This window comes from Oncorhynchus gorbuscha, linkage group LG09 (assembly GCF_021184085.1).
Source record: "Oncorhynchus gorbuscha isolate QuinsamMale2020 ecotype Even-year linkage group LG09, OgorEven_v1.0, whole genome shotgun sequence".
Lineage (NCBI taxonomy): Eukaryota > Metazoa > Chordata > Actinopteri > Salmoniformes > Salmonidae > Oncorhynchus > Oncorhynchus gorbuscha.
Window position 1 is genome coordinate 81,990,735 of NC_060181.1, and position 19,388 is coordinate 82,010,122.

Below are 19,388 nucleotides of genomic sequence, written 5' to 3' on the forward strand. Positions count from 1 at the left end.
CCGTTCCTGCTCCCAGCTGTTCCTATTCCCCTAATCATCATTTAGTCTTCCCACACCTGTTCCCGATCCTTTTCCCTGATTAGAGTCCCTATTTCTCTCCTTGTTTCCCGTACCTGCCCTGTCGGATCCTCATCTATAATTCACCGTGCTGTGTCTATGTTTTGCCCTGTCGTGTCGTGTTTCCCTCAGATGCTGCGTGGTGAGCAGGTGTCTGAGTCTGCTAGGTTCAAGTGCCTTCCCGAGGCAACCTGCAGTTCTCGATCAAGTCTCCAGTCTGTTCTCGTCTTTACGTGTAGTATTATGCTTTTTGTTTTGTAAAGTTTATTCTGGATTAAATACTCTGTTTTCGCCAAGTCGCTTTTGGGTCCTCATTCACCTGCATGACAGAAGGATCCGACCGAGGAATGGACCCAGCGACTACAGACGCTCGTAACACTGCCGTCGAGATCCAAGGAGCCATGCTCGGCAGACACGAGCAGGAATTGTCTGCTGCTCGCCATGCCGTGGAGAGCCTGGCCGCTCAGGTTTCCGACCTCTCTGGACAGTTCCAGAGTCTTCGTCTCGTGCCACCTGTTACTTCCTGGCCTGCCGAGCCTCCAGAACCTAGGGTTAATAACCCACCTTGCTACTCCGGGCAGCCCACTGAGTGCCGCTCCTTTCTCACCCAGTGTGAGATTGTGTTCTCTCTCCAACCCAACACATACTCTAGAGAGAGAGCTCGGGTTGCTTACGTCATTTCACTCCTTACTGGCCGGGCCCGAGAGTGGGGCACAGCTATCTGGGAGGCAAGGGCTGATTGTTCTAACAATTACCAGAACTTTAAAGAGGAGATGATTCGGGTTTTTGACCGTTCAGTTTTTGGTGGGGAGGCTTCTAGGGTCCTGGCTTCCCTATGCCAAGGTGATCGATCCATAACGGATTACTCTATAGAGTTTCGTACTCTTGCTGCCTCTAGTGACTGGAACGAGCCGGCGCTGCTCGCTCGTTTTCTGGAGGGACTCCACACAGTGGTCAAAGATGAGATTCTCTCTCGGGAGGTTCCTTCCAGTGTGGACTCTTTGATTGCTCTCGCCATCCGCATAGAACGACGGGTAGATCTTCGTCACCAGGCTCGTGGAAGAGAGCTCGCATCAACGGTGTTTCCCTGCTCCGCATCGCAACCATCTCCCTCCTCTGGCTCTGAGACTGAGCCCATGCAGCTGGGAGGGATTCGCATCTCGACTAAGGAGAGGGAACGGAGGATCACCAACCGCCTGTGCCTCTATTGCGGATTTGATGGACATTTTGTTAATTCATGTCCAGTAAGAGGCCAGAGCCCATCAGTAAGCGGAGGGCTACTGGTGAGCGCTACTACTCAGGTCTCTTCATCTAGATCTTGTACTACTATGTCGGTCCATCTACGCTGGACCGGTTCGGGTGCTACATGCAGTGCCTTGATTGACTCTGGGGCTGAGGGTTGTTTCATGGACGAAGCATGGGTTCGGAAACATAACATTCCTTTCAGACAGTTAGACAAGCCTACGCCCATGTTTGCCTTAGATGGTAGTCATCTTCCCAGTATCAGATTTGAGACACTACCTTTAACTCTCACAGTATCTGGTAACCACAGTGAGACTATTTCTTTTTGATTTTTCGTTCACCTTTCACACCTGTTGTTTTGGGTCATCCCTGGCTAGTATGTCATAATCCTTCTATTAATTGGTCTTGTAATTCTATCCTATCCTGGAACGTATCTTGTCATGTGAAGTGCTTAATGTCTGCCATCCCTCCTATTTCTTCTGTCCCCACTTCTCAGGAGGAACCTGGCGATTTGACAGGAGTGCCGGAGGAATATCATGATCTGCGCACGGTCTTCAGTCGGTCCCGAGCCAACTCCCTTCCTCCTCACCGGTCGTATGATTGTAGTATTGATCTCCTTCCGGGGACCACTCCTCCTCGGGGTAGACTATACTCTCTGTCGGCTCCCGAACGTAAGGCTCTCGAGGATTATTTATCTGTGTCTCTTGACGCCGGTACCATAGTGCCTTCTTCCTCTCCGGCCGGGGCGGGGTTCTTTTTGTTAAGAAGAAGGACGGTACTCTGCGCCCCTGCGTGGATTATCGAGGGCTGAATGACATAACGGTTAAGAATCGTTATCCGCTTCCCCTTATGTCATCAGCCTTCGAGATTCTGCAGGGAGCCAGGTGCTTTACTAAGTTGGACCTTCGTAACGCTTACCATCTCGTGCGCATCAGAGAGGGGGACGAGTGGAAAACGGCGTTTAACACTCCGTTAGGGCATTTTGAGTACCGGGTTCTGCCGTTTGGTCTCGCCAATGCGCCAGCTGTTTTTCAGGCATTAGTTAATGATGTTCTGAGAGACATGCTGAACATCTTTGTTTTTGTCTATCTTGACGATATCCTGATTTTTTCACCGTCACTCGAGATTCATGTTCAGCACGTTCGACGTGTTCTACAGCGCCTTTTAGAGAATTGTCTCTACGTAAAGGCTGAGAAGTGCTCTTTTCATGTCTCCTCCGTTACTTTTCTCGGTTCCGTTATTTCCGCTGAAGGCATTCAGATGGATTCCGCTAAGGTCCAAGCTGTCAGTGATTGGCCCGTTCCAAGGTCACGTGTCGAGTTGCAGCGCTTTTTAGGTTTCGCTAATTTCTATCGGCGTTTCATTCGTAATTTCGGTCAAGTTGCTGCCCCTCTCACAGCTCTTACTTCTGTCAAGACGTGTTTTAAGTGGTCCGGTTCCGCCCAGGGAGCTTTTGATCTTCTAAAAGAACGTTTTACGTCCGCTCCTATCCTCGTTACTCCTGACGTCACTAGACAATTCATTGTCGAGGTTGACGCTTCAGAGGTAGGCGTGGGAGCCATTCTATCCCAGCGCTTCCAGTCTGACGATAAGGTTCATCCTTGCGCTTATTTTTCTCATCGCCTGTCGCCATCTGAGCGCAACTATGATGTGGGTAACCGTGAACTGCTCGCCATCCGCTTAGCCCTAGGCGAATGGCGACAGTGGTTGGAGGGGGCGACCGTTCCTTTTGTCGTTTGGACAGACCATAAGAACCTTGAGTACATCCGTTCTGCCAAACGACTTAATGCCCGTCAAGCTCGTTGGGCGTTGTTTTTCGCTCGTTTCGAGTTTGTGATTTCTTACCGTCCGGGTAGCAAGAACACCAAGCCTGATGCCTTATCCCGTCTGTTTAGTTCTTCTGTGGCTTCTACTGATCACGAGGGGATTCTTCCTTATGGGCGTGTTGTCGGGTTGACAGTCTGGGGAATTGAAAGACAGGTTAAGCAAGCACTCACGCACACTGCGTCGCCGCGCTTGTCCTAGTAACCTCCTTTTCGTTCCTGTTTCCACTCGTCTGGCTGTTCTTCAGTGGGCTCACTCTGCCAAGTTAGCTGGTCATCCCGGTGTTCGAGGCACTCTTGCGTCTATTCGCCAGCGATTTTGGTGGCCGACTCAGGAGCGTGACACGCGCCGTTTCGTGGCTGCTTGTTCGGACTGCGCGCAGACTAAGTCGGGTAACTCTCCTCCTGCCGGTCGTCTCAGACCGCTCCCCATTCCTTCTCGACCATGGTCTCACATCGCCCTAGACTTCATTACCGGTCTGCCTTTGTCTGCGGGGAAGACTGTGATTCTTACGGTTGTCGATAGGTTCTCTAAGGCGGCACATTTCATTCCCCTCGCTAAACTTCCTTCCGCTAAGGAGACGGCACAAATCATTATCGAGAATGTGTTCAGAATTCATGGCCTCCCGTTAGACGCCGTTTCAGACAGAGGCCCGCAATTCACGTCACAGTTTTGGAGGGAGTTCTGTCGTTTGATTGGTGCGTCCGTCAGTCTCTCTTCCGGGTTTCATCCCCAGTCTAACGGTCAAGCAGAGAGGGCCAATCAGACGATTGGTCGCATACTACGCAGCCTTTCTTTCAGAAACCCTGCGTCTTGGGCAGAACAGCTCCCCTGGGCAGAATACGCTCACAACTCGCTTCCTTCGTCTGCTACCGGGTTATCTCCGTTTCAGAGTAGTCTGGGTTACCAGCCTCCTCTATTCTCTTCCCAGCTTGCCGAGTCCAGCGTTCCCTCCGCTCAAGCGTTTGTCCAACGTTGTGAGCGCACCTGGAGGAGGGTGAGGTCTGCACTTTGCCGCTACAGGGCACAGACTGTGAGAGCCGCCAATAAACGCAGGATTAAGAGTCCTAGGTATAGTTGCGGCCAGAGAGTGTGGCTTTCCACTCGCAACCTTCCTCTTACGACAGCTTCTCGTAAGTTGACTCCGCGGTTCATTGGTCCGTTCCATGTCTCCCAGGTCGTCAATCCTGTCGCTGTGCGACTGCTTCTTCCGCGACATCTTCGTCGCGTCCATCCTGTCTTCCATGTCTCCTGTGTTAAGCCCTTTCTTCGCACCCCGTTCGTCTTCCCTCCCCCTCCCGTCCTTGTCGAGAGCGCACCTATTTACAAGGTACATAAGATCATGGACATGCGTTCTCGGGGACGGGGTCACCAATACTTAGTGGATTGGGAGGGTTACGGTCCTGAGGAGAGGAGTTGGGTTCCGTCTCGGGACGTGCTGGACCGTTCACTCATTGATGATTTCCTCCGTTGCCGCCAGGATTCCTCCTCGAGTGCGCCAGGAGGCGCTCGGTGAGTGGGGGGGTACTGTCATGTTTTGTCATTTATTATCATGTCTTGTCCCTGTGCTTCCCATTTTATTCGTTTCCCTCTGCTGGTCTTATTAGGTTCTTTCCCTCTTTCTAGCCCTCTCTCTCCCCCTCCCTCTCTCACTCTCTCGCTCTCTCTTCTCTCTATCGTTCCGTTCCTGCTCCCAGCTGTTCCTATTCCCCTAATCATCATTTAGTCTTCCCACACCTGTTCCCGATCCTTTTCCCTGATTAGAGTCCCTATTTCTCTCCTTGTTTCCCGTACCTGCCCTGTCGGATCCTCATCTATAATTCACCGTGCTGTGTCTATGTTTTGCCCTGTCGTGTCGTGTTTCCCTCAGATGCTGCGTGGTGAGCAGGTGTCTGAGTCTGCTAGGTTCAAGTGCCTTCCCGAGGCAACCTGCAGTTCTCGATCAAGTCTCCAGTCTGTTCTCGTCTTTACGTGTAGTATTATGCTTTTTGTTTTGTAAAGTTTATTCTGGATTAAATACTCTGTTTTCGCCAAGTCGCTTTTGGGTCCTCATTCACCTGCATGACACAATGGGTGATATGTAGGCCATGGGAAGAACTGGGACATTTTCAGCTTCCAGGAATTGTGTACAGCGATGGGGCTGTGCATTATCATGCTGAAACGTGAGGTGAGCGAATGGCAAGACAATTTGATTTATTTAACTAGGCAAGTCAGTTAAGAACAAATACTTATTTTCAATGATGGCCTAGTAACAGTGGGTTAACTGTCTGTTCAGGGACAGAACGACAGCTTGGGGATTCAAACTTGCAACCTTTCAGTTACTAGACCAATGCTCTAAACACTAGGCTACCCTGCCGCCCCAACGGGCCTCCGGATCTCGTCACGGTATCTCTGAGCATTCAAATTGCCATGCGTATGCCTCCTCGGCTCATGAAAAAAGGGACCAACACTACATGTTGCGTTTATATATGTTTGTTTAGTGTAAGTGAACGTTATGAAGGGACATTGTTTTATTTAAAAAATATATGTCCAGTTTGGGTCGTAGTTTATTGCCAAAACAAATAGGTATGTCTGGCCCGAGTTTGACACCCTGGGCTAGCCTATCAATTTATGTAACTAGCTATTTATTTAGCAAGCCAAAGACACAGTATAACCATTAGCTAGCTAGCTAGCTGCTGGGAGGATGTAATATCAATGGAGGAGTGGTTGAGTGACCGACGTTTTCCCATCATATCGTTTTCGTTGACTATAGCTAGAGATGCTGCGGGTGGTAATCTCTTCGTTTTCAATCAAATGTATCTGGCAGTATAACTGGAATCTGATGGAATAGCCTACATCAACTTCATCGGCCACCCAGACATCTTTGTCTTTTTCTCATGAGCCTAATAAATTGGTACAGTAATACTTGCACGGGCAGAAATGAGCATTAAATCACATGCCACCAGAGGGCAGTACATCTACATTAGAGAGGTCAACATTGCCTCAACCCAGAACCAAATCTCAGGATTATAGAACCATTGCTTGGGACAGTGTAAAAACAAAACACTATATTTTCCTTGAAATACGAACAACAAATGTAAATTAAATGACAAATAAAGTTGTATCATACCTAATTAAGTTGATATTGACCATTATATTCCTCCTGTCAAGTGGATCACATATTCTTGTTAACTTTCTGACTGAAGAGCGCTACAGAGTACATCACTTCCTGCCATCTAGGACCTCAATACCAGGCGGTGTTGGAGGAAGGCCCAAAAAATGGTCAAAGACCCTTGCCACCCTAGTCATAGTATGTTCTCTCTGCTACTGCAAGGCAAGCGGTACCGGAGCGCCAAGTCTAGGTCCAAAAGGCTCCTTAACAGCTTCTTCCCCCAAGCTATAAGACTGCTGAACAATTAATCAAATGGCTACCCAGACTATTTGCCTTGACCCCCCCCCCCCTTTTTTTTTACACTGCTGCTACTTGCTGTTTATTATCTATGCATAGTCACTTTACCCCTACCTACATGTACATATTACCTCAATTAATTGAGGTACATATTACCTCAATTACCTCGACTAACCTGTAACATTGACTCGGTACCGGTACCCCCTGTATATTGCCTTGTTATTTGTATTTTATTGTAACTTTTTTTTCAACTTTAGTTTATTTAGTCAATATTTTCTTAACTCTTTTTCTACATTGCTGGTTAAGGACTTGTACAGGGCCTTGCAAAAGTATTCATCCCCCTTGGCATTTTTCCTATTTTGTTGTATTACAACCTGTAATTATAATGTAATTTTATTTGGATTTCATGTAATGTACATACACAAAATAATCCAAATTGTTGAAGTGAAATTTAAAAAACAACTTGTTAAAAAAAACACACATTTAAAATGGAAAAGTGGTGCGTGCATATGTATTCACCCCCTTTGCTATGAAGCCCCTAAATAAGATCTGGTGCAACCAATAGCCTTCAGAAGTCACATAATTAGTTAAATAAATTCCACCTGTGTGCAATCTAAGTGTCACACGATCTCAGTATATTCTGTTCTGAAAGGCCCCAGAGTCTGCAACACCACTAAACAAGGGGCACCATGAAGACCAAGGGGCACCATGAAGACCAAGGGGCACCATGAAGACCAAGGAGCACCATGAAGACCAAGGGGCACCATGAAGACCAAGGGGCACCATGAAGAACAAGGAGCTCTCCAAACAGGTCAGGGACAAAGTTGTGGAGAAGTACAGATCAGGGTTGGGTTATAAAAAAATATCAGAAACTTTGAACATCCCATGGAGCACCATTAAATCCATTATGAAAAAATGGAAAGAATAAACCTGCCAAGAGAGGCCTGCCCACCAAAACACACGGACCAGGCAAGGAGAGCATTAATGAGACGGGCAACAAAGAGACCAAAGATAACCCTGGAGGAGCTGCAAAGCTCCACTGCAGAGATTGGAGTATCTGTCCATAGGACCACTTTAAACCGTACACTCCACAGAGCTGGGTTTTACGGAAGAGTAACCAGAAAAAAGCCATTGCTTAAAGAAAGAAATAAGCCAAAAGGCATGTGGGAGACTCCCCAAACATATGGAAGGAGGTATCTGGTCAGATGAGACTAAAATGTAGCTTTTTGGCCATCAAGGAAAACGCTATGTCTGGCGCAAACCCAACACCTATTATCACCCCGAGAAAACATCCCCACAGTGACAGCATCATGCTGTGGGGATGTTTTTCATCAGCAGGGACTGGGAAACTGGTCAGAATTGAAGGAATGATGGATGGCGCTAAATACAGGGAAATTCTTGAGGGAAACCTGTTTCAGTCTTCCAGAGATTTGAGACTGGGACAGAGATTCACCTTCCAGCAGGACAATGACCCTAACCACACTGATAAAGCAACACTCGAGTGGTTTAAGGGGAAACATTTAAATGTATTGGAATGGCCTAGTCAAAGCCCAGACCTCAATCCAATTGAGAATCTGTGGTATGACTTAAAGATTGCTGTGCACCAGCGGAATCCATCCAACTTGAAGGAGCTGGAGCAGTTTTTCCTTGAAGAATGGGCAAAAATCCCAGTGGCGAGATGTGCCAAGCTTATAGATACATACCCCAAGAGACTTGCAGCTGTAATTGCTGCAAAAGGTGGCTCTACAAAGTATTGACTTTGAGGGGTGAATAGTTATGCAAGCTCAAGTTCTGTTTTTTGTGTTATTTCTTGTTTGTTTCACTCCCAAAAATATTTTGCATCTTCAAAGAGGTAGGCATGTTGTATAAATCAAATTATACAAAACCCCCCAAAACTCTATTTTAATTCCAGGTTGTAAGGCAACAAAATAGGAAAAATGCCAAGGGGAGTGAATACTTTCGCAAGCTACTGTAAGTAAGCATTTCATGGTATTTGGCGCATGTGACGAATACAATTTGATTTGATTTCTTTGGCAGAAGGAACCTCTCCTCTGTCCTTCTGTGAGGCTAAAAAGTCAGATAAACAAACAGTTTCAGATCAGTTATTTTCAGATTGACACGTTTCTATGGAATAATAAAGTACATTACGTCAAAAACGTGATTTTCCTGTGTTTTATATTTTCAGACTGGGGTTGGAATAATACTGTATAATTGTGAAAATGACGATAATGCTGTTTTCGTGCAAGAACTGTTTGAATAGACTGTAAAATTTCTGCCTGTATTGGTGGGATGGAGTTTTGGCCTGCCTGGCGACATCACCTGGTGGTATAAATTAATAGACTGGTATAAATTAATAGACCAATAACAAAAATAGTTTCAAACCTCTCTGCCAATAACAGCTAGTTTTCATGTTATATATCTCTCCCATTAGGCCCCTACTCAGACCACTTATAGACAGTCCTAGCAAAGTTATTGCTTGCGAAATTGCTCTTTGCTAAGAAGCTACATGACTAAAAGTACTTGGTCACCTGCTCGTTGAACATCTCATTCCAAAATCATGGGCATTAATAAGAAGTTGGTCCTTTCCAGATGGCAGAAAAGGGGGCTTTCCACTAAGTGTTGGAACATTGCTGAGGGGACTTGCTTCCATTCAGCCACGAGCATTAGTGAGGTCGGATGCTGGTGTTGGGCGATTAGGCCTGGCTCGCAGTCGGCGTTCCAATTCATCCCAAAAGTGTTTGATGGAGTTGAGGTCAGGGCACTGTGCAGGCCAGTCAAGTTATTCCATATCGATTTTGACAAACCATTTCTGTATGACATTGCTTTGTGCACGGGGGCATTGTCATGCTGAAACAGGAAAGGGCCTTCCACAAACTGTTACCACATAGTTTGGAAGCACATAATCGTAGAATGTCAATGTATGCTATAGGGTTAATATTTCCCTTCACTGGAAATAAGGGGCCTAGCCCGAACCATGAAAAATAGCCCCAGACCATTATTCCCCCTCCACCAAACTTTACAGTTGGCACTAAGCATTGGGGCAGGTAGAGTTCTCATGTATCCGCCAAAGCCAGATTTGTCTTTCGGACTGCCAGATGATGAAGCGTGATTAATCACTCCAGAGAATGTGTTTCCACTGCTCCAGGGTCCAATGGTGTTGTGCTTTACACCACTCCAGCTGACACTTGGCATTGCAAGTGCATGGTGATCTTAGGCTTGTGTGCGCCTGCTCGGCCATGGAAACCCATTTCATGAAGCTCACGACGAACAGTTCTTGTTTTGACGTTGCTTCCAGAGGCAGTTTGGAACTCGGTAGTGAGTGTTGCAACCGAGGACAGATGTTTTTTATGCGCTATGCGCTTCAGCACCCGGTGGTTCCGTTCTGTGAGCTTGTGTGGCCTACCACTTTGTGGCTGGGCCGTTGTTGCTGCTAGACTCCACTTAACAATACCAGCACTTTCAGTCGACCAGGGCAGCTCTAGCAGGGCAGACATTTGACTAACTGACTTGTTGGAAAGGTGTCATCCTATGACGGTGCCATGTTGAAAGTCCCTGAGGTCTTCAGTAAGGCCATTCTCCTGCCAATGTTTGTCTATGGAAACGGCATGGTTGTGCGCTCAACTTTATACACCTGTCAGCAAAGGGTATGGCTGAAATAGCCAAATAAACTATTTTAAAGTGGTGCCCACATACACTATATACACAAAAGTATCTCTGTTATTTTTTGACCATTTTAATTGAAAAAAAATAACAGTAAGGTACTTAATATTAAATAGGCTGTCATTGTAAATAATAATAGGTTCTTAACTGACTTGCCTAGTTAAATAAAGGCTCAATTAAACAATTTTAAAAAAGATATAATGATTTGATATTGCGTTAAAACTGCTGCATTTTGGGATTGTCTAATTCTTTTAGGATTGTGAAATTCGGTTTTAGTGGTATGTATGTCTTTGTGTGTGTGTCATCAGAACTAGCCTTTAGGGACATTTCATAAACAAATAATGAATGAGAGCAGATTAAAGCAACAGAGGAAACCTTCGTGTTTGTAGGGGACAGAGGGGGCTAAAGAGATCTTTCTCTATAAAGTGTATGACTACGTGTGTTAAACATCTGCTCATATCGGCCAATATCCCACAATCGGAGCTGGCTCCAGTCCTTCCTCCCTCAAGTTTCTTCCCATAGGCTAGCCTATTCTCTCCGGCCGCAATCACACACTATTGGCCCGGTCAGGTGACAGGCTTTGGGGAAGCTGGCCAGCCTCGTTCTCGCTTTCCATCATTTAACACGCCATCGCCAACCGGGAGTGCACGGGAACGGGATAGAGCATCGGATTTATCGGAATATTTTCCAGATATTGGACAAAACTGATTTAGGGTCAACGGCATGGGCGAGCGAACGGCATTTCTACTGTTATGGGTTGCGACCTTGACGCTGGCATCTGAGGTAAGAAAAGGGGAGAACAGGTCAGCGTTCTTCGTGTATCGGGCAAAGCACGAACCTCCATAAGCTAGTTCCCGTCCCTGTAGCAGCGGAGGATAAGGGTGAACTGAAGGCAGGAGGGGTGAAAATAACGGAATTCAGACCCACGGTGAATCAGGATTGCATTTGGAGGCAGAAAAGTTACTCAATTACAAAATTCCACAATGTTTTTAAGGCACTATAAGATAAACACCATAGGTTTTAATGCGATTACTAGGCTACATTTCTCATCTTGTTCCAACCACTCCATATTTCTGCTAATTGCAGCCTGCGTAGTAGTGTCGAGAATAGCTTGTTTTTATCTCCCTCATAGCCTTAACTAGCTTTGGAGTGGAATATCCAAATGCGTAAAGCAAAAACATTCAACATTTCTTTTTAGGCCTATAATTGCCCTACCGTTGAATCTGTCAACGACACTGGATTGACAGTTTGGCACTAGATTACAGGGACCTGGAATGACAAAATAAAGTATTGGTCCGTTTCTCTACTGACAGACTACTCATTTAGCCTATATGCGAAAATGTTAGGGCCAAGCTATATTGTGAGATTGCGTTGTTTCAATGGTGGTAAACGTATGCTGGCGTGTATGAATTAGTTGGAGTCCGTTGCAAAACGTTTCGTCTGTTACAAAACGTTTTGCAAAGGAAACAATTTACCATTTACTCTAGGAAGCGAACAGAGCAAAAAAAACGGGGAGGGACGTACTAGATTTTGTCCAATAGAAAATATAGCCTCCGTTGCAAAACGTTTTCCGTTTGGAGTAAACAGTTTCCTTTGCAAAATGTCTTGCAACGGAATCTGACTAATGAATACACCCTGCATTTTGTATTTTTCAAGGGTGTGTGATCCTTTTCAGGAATATTGAACAGATTAGGCTAGACACGCGTTTAGACCTGATAAACAACATAAGTAAGAATACGGACCATAAAGCAGTCTATCACTTTAACCCATGGGTTATCAATGGGGATATCAATACCCCCCCCCCCCAAAAAAAAAGTTGGTGCCTAAAATTAACCTACCATGAAAATGCAATGATAGGCTATTTGCTTATCAATGTCAAATGAAGGACCAACAAGTTACATCCTTTGGGCATTTTACACTTTCGGCTTAACTAGCGTAGGGCCTCCCAGTGAGCACCTCCGGCACCTCATGTACATGGACGTTGAAAAGTTGTAAAAATGTGTTCCGTCCACCCTGGCCTTGATTTCAATGTCCACAGACGTCCGGCCCAGACCGGCCTCGATTTGTCCCGATCATAGACATTTATGATTTGGTTCTGACAATAATAGATGTCTTTGTTTCACAAGTTTGGACAGCACAGTACAGTAGGGCATAGCAGAGTAATAGTTCGGTACAGTAAATGCCTATTTTCAACTTCCAGAAACAACGTTGTTTGATCCTTCGCTCAGAGCCGATTTCAACGTCTTTTCAACATAATTTTGCTCACTGGGTTACTACAAATGCTGTGACCCATTTTCAAATCTCTATGTTAGATTCACATAGCAGGGTTTATTTTAGTCTATAAATCAGTTTGTGCCTACTCCTTTTGAGAGTGAAGACACATTGTTGCTTTTCTGATACAAGGAAATATGGAACTGCTGTGCATATGGATACTGATACAATGTTGCATTTGCCACATAACCGGCCAGTGGATGCTGGTGGGTTTATGTGGAGTGGAGAATGGAAAAGAGTGAAGCTTGACACAAGCAAGATGGCGTCAGTGCTGCACTGCTGAGATTCACGGTGGCTAGACGGCGCTGAGGAGGTTGCTGTTTTTAACAGCGCATTATTCAATTTAAGAGTTATGACACAGCATCAAATTGTTTATGTTCGTGAGTAAAGCCTCAAAATGGGCCTGGGTCGATAGTAGTAGCTTATGTTGCATCTAGACTGTTTTACACCATTCCTTGGTGCCTTGACTGTAAGCATAAAACCAACAGGATAATTGCACTGTAAACTAGTAAACAAAGTGTGCATACCAGAACAGTCGGTCAGCCCCGACATGCTAAAAGACATGGACAAGTCTCTGTTTGACAGCTGCTCTATTAGGAACATAAAACTGTGTTTAACCTTTTCTTATCATCTTTATATAATTTTGAAGGTGTTTAGGGAAAGAATAGTCTACTTTGGTTGCAGTGTGTGTTCGTACATATGTGTTTGTTTTGTGTACCTGTAACTGATGGAGAAAGAAAAGCACAACTGTAGGCACATTTTACTTGGCCACACCAAGTAGCCTAATCATTAGCAACATCACCAATAAAAACCCAATCTGGTCTCCCGAGTGGCGCAGCTGTCCAAGGCACTGCATCACTACAGCCTGCGGTTCGATCCCAGGCTGTGTCACAACCGGCCATGACCGGAAGTCCCATATGGCGGCGCACAATTGGCCCAGCGTTGACTGGGTTTGGCCGCCATTCTAAATAAGAATTTGTTCTGACTTGCCGATGTGATTGCTAGCTAGTTAGTGGTGGTGCGCGCTAATAGTGTTTCAGTCGGTGACGTCACTCGCTCTGAGACCTAGAAGTAGTTGTTCCCTTTGCCCTGCAAGGGCCGCGGCTTTTGTGGCACGGTGCTTCGAGGGTGACGGTTGTTGATGTGTGCAGAGGGTCCCTGGTTCGAGCCCAGGTTGGGGCGAGGTGAGGGACAGAAGTAATACTGTTACATTGATGCTGTTGACCCGGATCACTGGTTGCTGTGGAAAAGGAGGAGGTCAAAAGGGGTTGAGTGTAACCGATGTGAAATGGCTAGCTAGTTACCCGAATTCATAAGACAGTTCTTATCTGATTAATAGTGGTCGGACACATCTATGTGAAGCTAGCCACAATAAGGATTAGCCACAGTAGTGGACTTTGCGGTTAGCCTTCAAAATAAACGTATGTCTTTGACAGTGAAGCAAATTAATACAAATAGTACAATTATGCTATAATTGAATAGATCATGCTAAACGAGGTTGGAATGTTATATATAATCAACTAAAGACAATATTTTGTTAATTAGACAATGTGTTAATCACACTGGATGTATTATACTTCAGAATTGCGTTGGGGGCATACTTATTTCACTCAAATCAAATGTATTTCTCACATACACATGGTTAGCAGGTATTAATGCAAGTGTAGAGAACTGTTTGTGCTTCTAGTTCCAACAGTACAGTAATATCTAACAAGTAATATAACCTAACAATTTCACAACAACTACCTTATACACACAAGTGTAAAGGAATGAATACGAATATGTAAATACAAATATATAAATGAGTAATGGCCGTAAGGCATAGGCAAGATTCAGTAGATGGTATAGCGTACAGCATATACATATGAGATGAGTAATGTAGGGTATGTAAACATTATATAAAGTGGCATTGTTTAAAGTGGCTAGTGATGCATTTAATTACATCAAGATGGCAAGATGCAGTAGATGGTACAGCGTACAGTATATGAGATGAGTAATGTAGGGAATGTAAATATGATATAATATGAAGTGATAAATTGATTACATCAATTTTTCCATTATTAAAGTGGCTAGAGTTGAGTCAGTATGTTGGCAGCAGCCACTCAATGTTAGTGATGGCTGTTTAACAGTCTGATGGCCTTGAGATGGAAGCTGTTATTCAGTCTCTCGGTCCCAGCTTTGATGCACCTGTACTGACCTCGCCTTCTGGATGATAGTGGGGTGAACAGGCAGTGGCTCGGGTTGTTGTTGTCCTTGATGATATTTTTGGCCTTCCTGTGACATCGGGTGGTGTGAGGGCTGGTAGTTTGCACCCGGCGATGCGTTGTGTAGACCTCACTACCCTGTGGAGAGCCTTGCGGTTATGGGCGGAGCAGCTGCCGTACCAGGCGATGATGCAGTCCGACAGGATGCTCTCGATTGTGCATTTGTAAAAGTTTGTGTTTTTGGTGACAAGCTGAATTTCTTCAGCCTCCTGAGGTTGAAGAGGCGCTGCTGCACCTTCACCACACTGTCTGTGTGGGTGGACCACTTCAGTTTGTCCCTGATGTGTACGCCGAGGAACTTAACTCTCCACCCTCTCCACTACTATCCTGTCGATGTAGATAGGGGGCTGCTCCCTCTGCTGTTTCCTGAAGCCCACTATCATCTCCTTTATTTTGTTGACATTGAGTGAGAGGTTATTTTCCTGACACCACACTCCGAGGGCCCTCACCTCCTCCTTGTAAGCCGTCTCGCCTTTGTTGGTAATCAAGCCTACCACTGTAGTGTTGTCTGCAAACTTGATGATTGAGTTGGAGGCGTGCATGGCCACGCAGTCGTGGGTGAACAGGGAGTACAGGAGAGGGCTGAGAACTCACCCTTGTGGGTACCAGTGTTGAGGATCAGCGGGGTGGAGATGTTGTTACCTACCCTCACCACCTGGGGGCGGCCCGTCAGGAAGTCCAGGACCCAGTTGCACAGGGCGGGATTGAGACCCAGGGTCTTGGGCTAAATGATGAGTTTGGAGTGTACTATCGATGAACAGCATTCTTACATAGGTATTCCTCTTGTCCAGATGGGTTAGGGCAGTGTGATGGCGATTGCGTAGTCTGTGGATCTATCATGGTCTATCTATCATGGTCCCATGGTGTTTATACATGCGTACTATTGTTTGTACAGATGATTGTGGTACTTTCAGGCATTTGGAAATTGCTCCCAAGGATGAACCAGGCTTGTGGAGGTCTACAATTTTCATTCTGCGGTCTTGGCTGATTTCTTTTGATTTTCCCATGATGTCAAGCAAGAAGCACTGAGTTTGAAGGTCGGACTTGAAATACATCCACAGATACACCTCCAATAGGGTTATTGAGATAATTTGAGTCAATCAGAAGCTTCTAAAGCCATGACATAATTTCCTGGAGTTTTCCAAGCTGTTTAAAGGCACAGTAAACTTAGTGTATGTTAACTTCTGACCCACTGGAATTGTGACACAGTGAATTATAAGTGAAATAATCTATCTGTAAACAATTGTTGGAAAAATGACTTGTGTCATGCACAAAATAGGTGTCCTTACTGACTTGCCCAAAACTATAGTTTGTTTACATGACATTTGTGGAGTGGTTAACTTCCGACTTCAACTGGATATCTCATTAAGTCTGGATTTTTAAACCTCCATATATGCAATGGTTCTAATGTGTCCATGATATTCGTAATTTCCCAAATAGCTTGAAGGTGTTTTCATTTATGATCCGTTGGGGTACTTAAAACTGTATTCTAATCTCCCACCATAATAATAGTCATTTGTTGCTTGTGAGCTCGAGAGATTAGTATATATCATATAGTAGAAGTGTGGATCATCATTATTTGGACCATATAGATTAATTAGCAACATCTGTTTATCGTCCAATTGCATGTTTTAAAATGATCCACCTTCCTTTCCGATCTGTTTGGACAGTTTGCACATTCCGATCAAAATTGTTATTAGTTAATATGATCACCCCTTTTGAGATTCTTTGCCCATGACAGAAATATATTTCTCCCTCCCAGTCCTTTTTCCATATAACCTCATCTGTAATTGGAGAGTGAGTTTCCTGTAAACAATAGATATTATGTTCCTTCTCTTTGAGCCAGGTAAAGACTGATTATAAAAATGTCAGTCTGCTAAGCCATTACAATTATAAGTAGTTGTACTTATTTCACTACTTACCGTAATGAGTTTCAATATTACTTACCATAATATATATGATATATATAATACATATAATATATATGGTATATAATATATGCCTGTACTACCAAAAAGTAGTAGACGCCCAGAATTGATCCACACTTACCAATACTACAGTATCAATGTCTGACATCTACCCATGTATCTTTACCATAATATATGCACTGCTAAACATGCTGCAACTGACTCTAAGTAAACCTCCAATTGTCTTGCAAACGCCTCCCAAATCCCAGAAGGGGGTGTTGTCCCTGATACTGTCATACCACCCCCGTACCCATAACACACCTTTAGCGTCCTAAAACACACCTTCAACCGCCGATTGGCATTGTCCAGGTAAGAAATCAGGACTGTCCCAGACTTGTTTCTATGCTGCCATCCCAGCCATAAACCCTATAAGCCTATGGCATGACCACGAGAGGAGAATCCTCTTTAGGAATTAGCCACGTAACAAATAAAAAACGGAGTGAATGAATATAAATAAATTAATTCGGTAGTACGGAGGACAATAAGACCTAATAAACAAATATCCAGACAACAGCAAAGTGGAACATAATACTACTAACAATAATAAATGATTATATCCTCATTACTGTCATAAAAACAGTGATGCACAAATATCCATATACAGCTGTTCATTATTGGCTCACTTTGCAAGTTGGCAGTTATCAAATACAACAAAGGAAAGCCAAATTCTGCTGGAAATGATAGGCTCACTAATTCACATCCCTACAATCACAATGGAGGAAAGACATTCCTTCATTTAATTAGATCAGAATGTCAGTAAAATGAGATGAATAAATTGAAAACATGTTGTCAATTTCATCCTTGTTGATATTCTAGCATTGCAAATATAATTTGAGGAATCTGCAATAACTGATGGGTATCTGATTAATACATCCCAACACCCTTGAAAATAATACATAATCCTGATGTATAATTGCCCTTGACACTAAAGGACAAATAGGGAAAAATAATAATTAAATAATATATGCAGAAATGGTAATTATAGTGATTTGTTGTATATTGTAACTTTAGATCTTTATAAAATATGATTCCAGGACATCCCCCTTTTGCACCAGGGTCGCTGTTCTACAAAACGTGGAAAAGGTGTGGAGGGAGAAAGCTAGAGCGTCGACAGAAGAAATAAGATCAAAATGGTCCGGCACCATGGGAAAACATTATGGCACACGAGACACCTGTTAGTGGACTAATCCACCGCGGAGGCAACGGCATAGCAGTATCACCTGTTAGTGGACTAATCCACCGCGGAGGCAGCGGCATAGCAGTATCACCTGTTAGTGGACTAATCCACCGCGGAGGCAACGGCATAGCAGTATCACCTGTTAGTGGACTAATCCACCGCGGAGGCAGCGGCATAGCAGTATCACCTGTTAGTGGACAATCCACCGAAAGGCAACGTATATCACCTGTTAGTGGACTAATCCACCGCGGAGGCAACGGCATAGCAGTATCACCTGTTAGTGGACTAATCCACCGCGGAGGCAGCGGCATAGCAGTATCACCTGTTAGTGGACTAATCCACCGCGGAGGCAGCGGCATAGCAGTATCACCTGTTAGTGGACTAATCCACCGCGGAGGCAGCGGCATAGCAGTATCACCTGTTAGTGGACTAATCCACCGCGGAGGCAGCGGCATAGCAGTATCACCTGTTAGTGGACTAATCCACCGCGGAGGCAGCGGCATAGCAGTATCACCTGTTAGTGGACTAATCCACCGCGGAGGCAGCGGCATAGCAGTATCACCTGTTAGTGGACTAATCCACCGCGGAGGCAGCGGCATAGCAGTATCACCTGTTAGTGGACTAATCCACCGCGGAGGCAGCGGCATAGCAGTATCACCTGTTAGTGGACTAATCCACCGCGGAGGCAGCGGCATAGCAGTATCACCTGTTAGTGGACTAATCCACCGCGGAGGCAGCGGCATAGCAGTATCACCTGTTAGTGGACTAATCCACCGCGGAGGCAGCGGCATAGCAGTATCACCTGTTAGTGGACTAATCCACCGCGGAGGCAACGGCATAGCAGTATCACCTGTTAGTGGACTAATCCACCGCGGAGGCAACGGCATAGCAGTATCACCTGTTAGTGGACTAATCCACCGCGGAGGCAACGGCATAGCAGTATCACCTGTTAGTGGACTAATCCACCGCGGAGGCAGCGGCATAGCAGTATCACCTGTTAGTGGACTAATCCAGCGGTTAGTGGACTAATCCACCGCGGAGGCAGCGGCATAGCAGTATCACCTGTTAGTGGACTAATCCACCAACGGCATAGCAGTATCACCTGTTAGTGGACGGAGGCAACGGCATAGCAGTATCACCTGTTAGTGGACTAATCCACCGCGGAGGCAACGGCATAGGATCACCTGTTAGTGGACAATCCACCGCAGGCAACGGCATAGCAGTATCACCTGTTAGTGGACTAATCCACCTAGCAGTATCACCTGTTAGTGGACTAATCCACCGCGGAGGCAACGGCATAGCAGTATCACCTGTTAGTGGACTAATCCACCGCGGAGGCAACGGCATAGCAGTATCACCTGTTAGTGGACTAATCCACCGCGGAGGCAACGGCATAGCAGTATCACCTGTTAGTGGACTAATCCACCGCGGAGGCAACGGCATAGCAGTATCACCTGTTAGTGGACTAATCCACCGCGAGGCAACGGCATAGCAGTATCACCTGTTAGTGGACAATAGCAGTATCACCTGTTAGTGGA

At 45.3% G+C, this 19,388-nt stretch overlaps 2 protein-coding genes across 5 annotated transcripts in view; both read left to right on the plus strand.

Annotated features, from left to right (window-relative positions):
- The window catches only part of LOC124044151 (cystathionine beta-synthase-like), an 882,911-nt gene that overhangs the window by 739,360 nt on the left and 124,163 nt on the right, over positions 1 to 19,388 (plus strand). The window lies entirely within an intron of this gene.
- Positions 10,670 to 19,388, plus strand: part of LOC124044150 (amyloid-beta A4 protein-like) — a 56,721-nt gene continuing 48,002 nt past the window's right edge. For 2 of the 4 annotated variants that reach the window (XR_006840439.1, XR_006840438.1), the window contains exon 1: positions 10,674 to 10,954. Coding sequence is in view for 2 of the 4 variants with exons in the window: in XM_046363640.1 (XP_046219596.1) it covers positions 10,895 to 10,954 (60 nt within the window). In the remaining 2 variants the exon portion in view is untranslated. Of the gene's footprint in view, positions 10,955 to 19,388 lie in introns of all 4 variants that reach the window. The other 2 variants (XM_046363640.1, XM_046363639.1) reach the window with 2 other exon arrangements.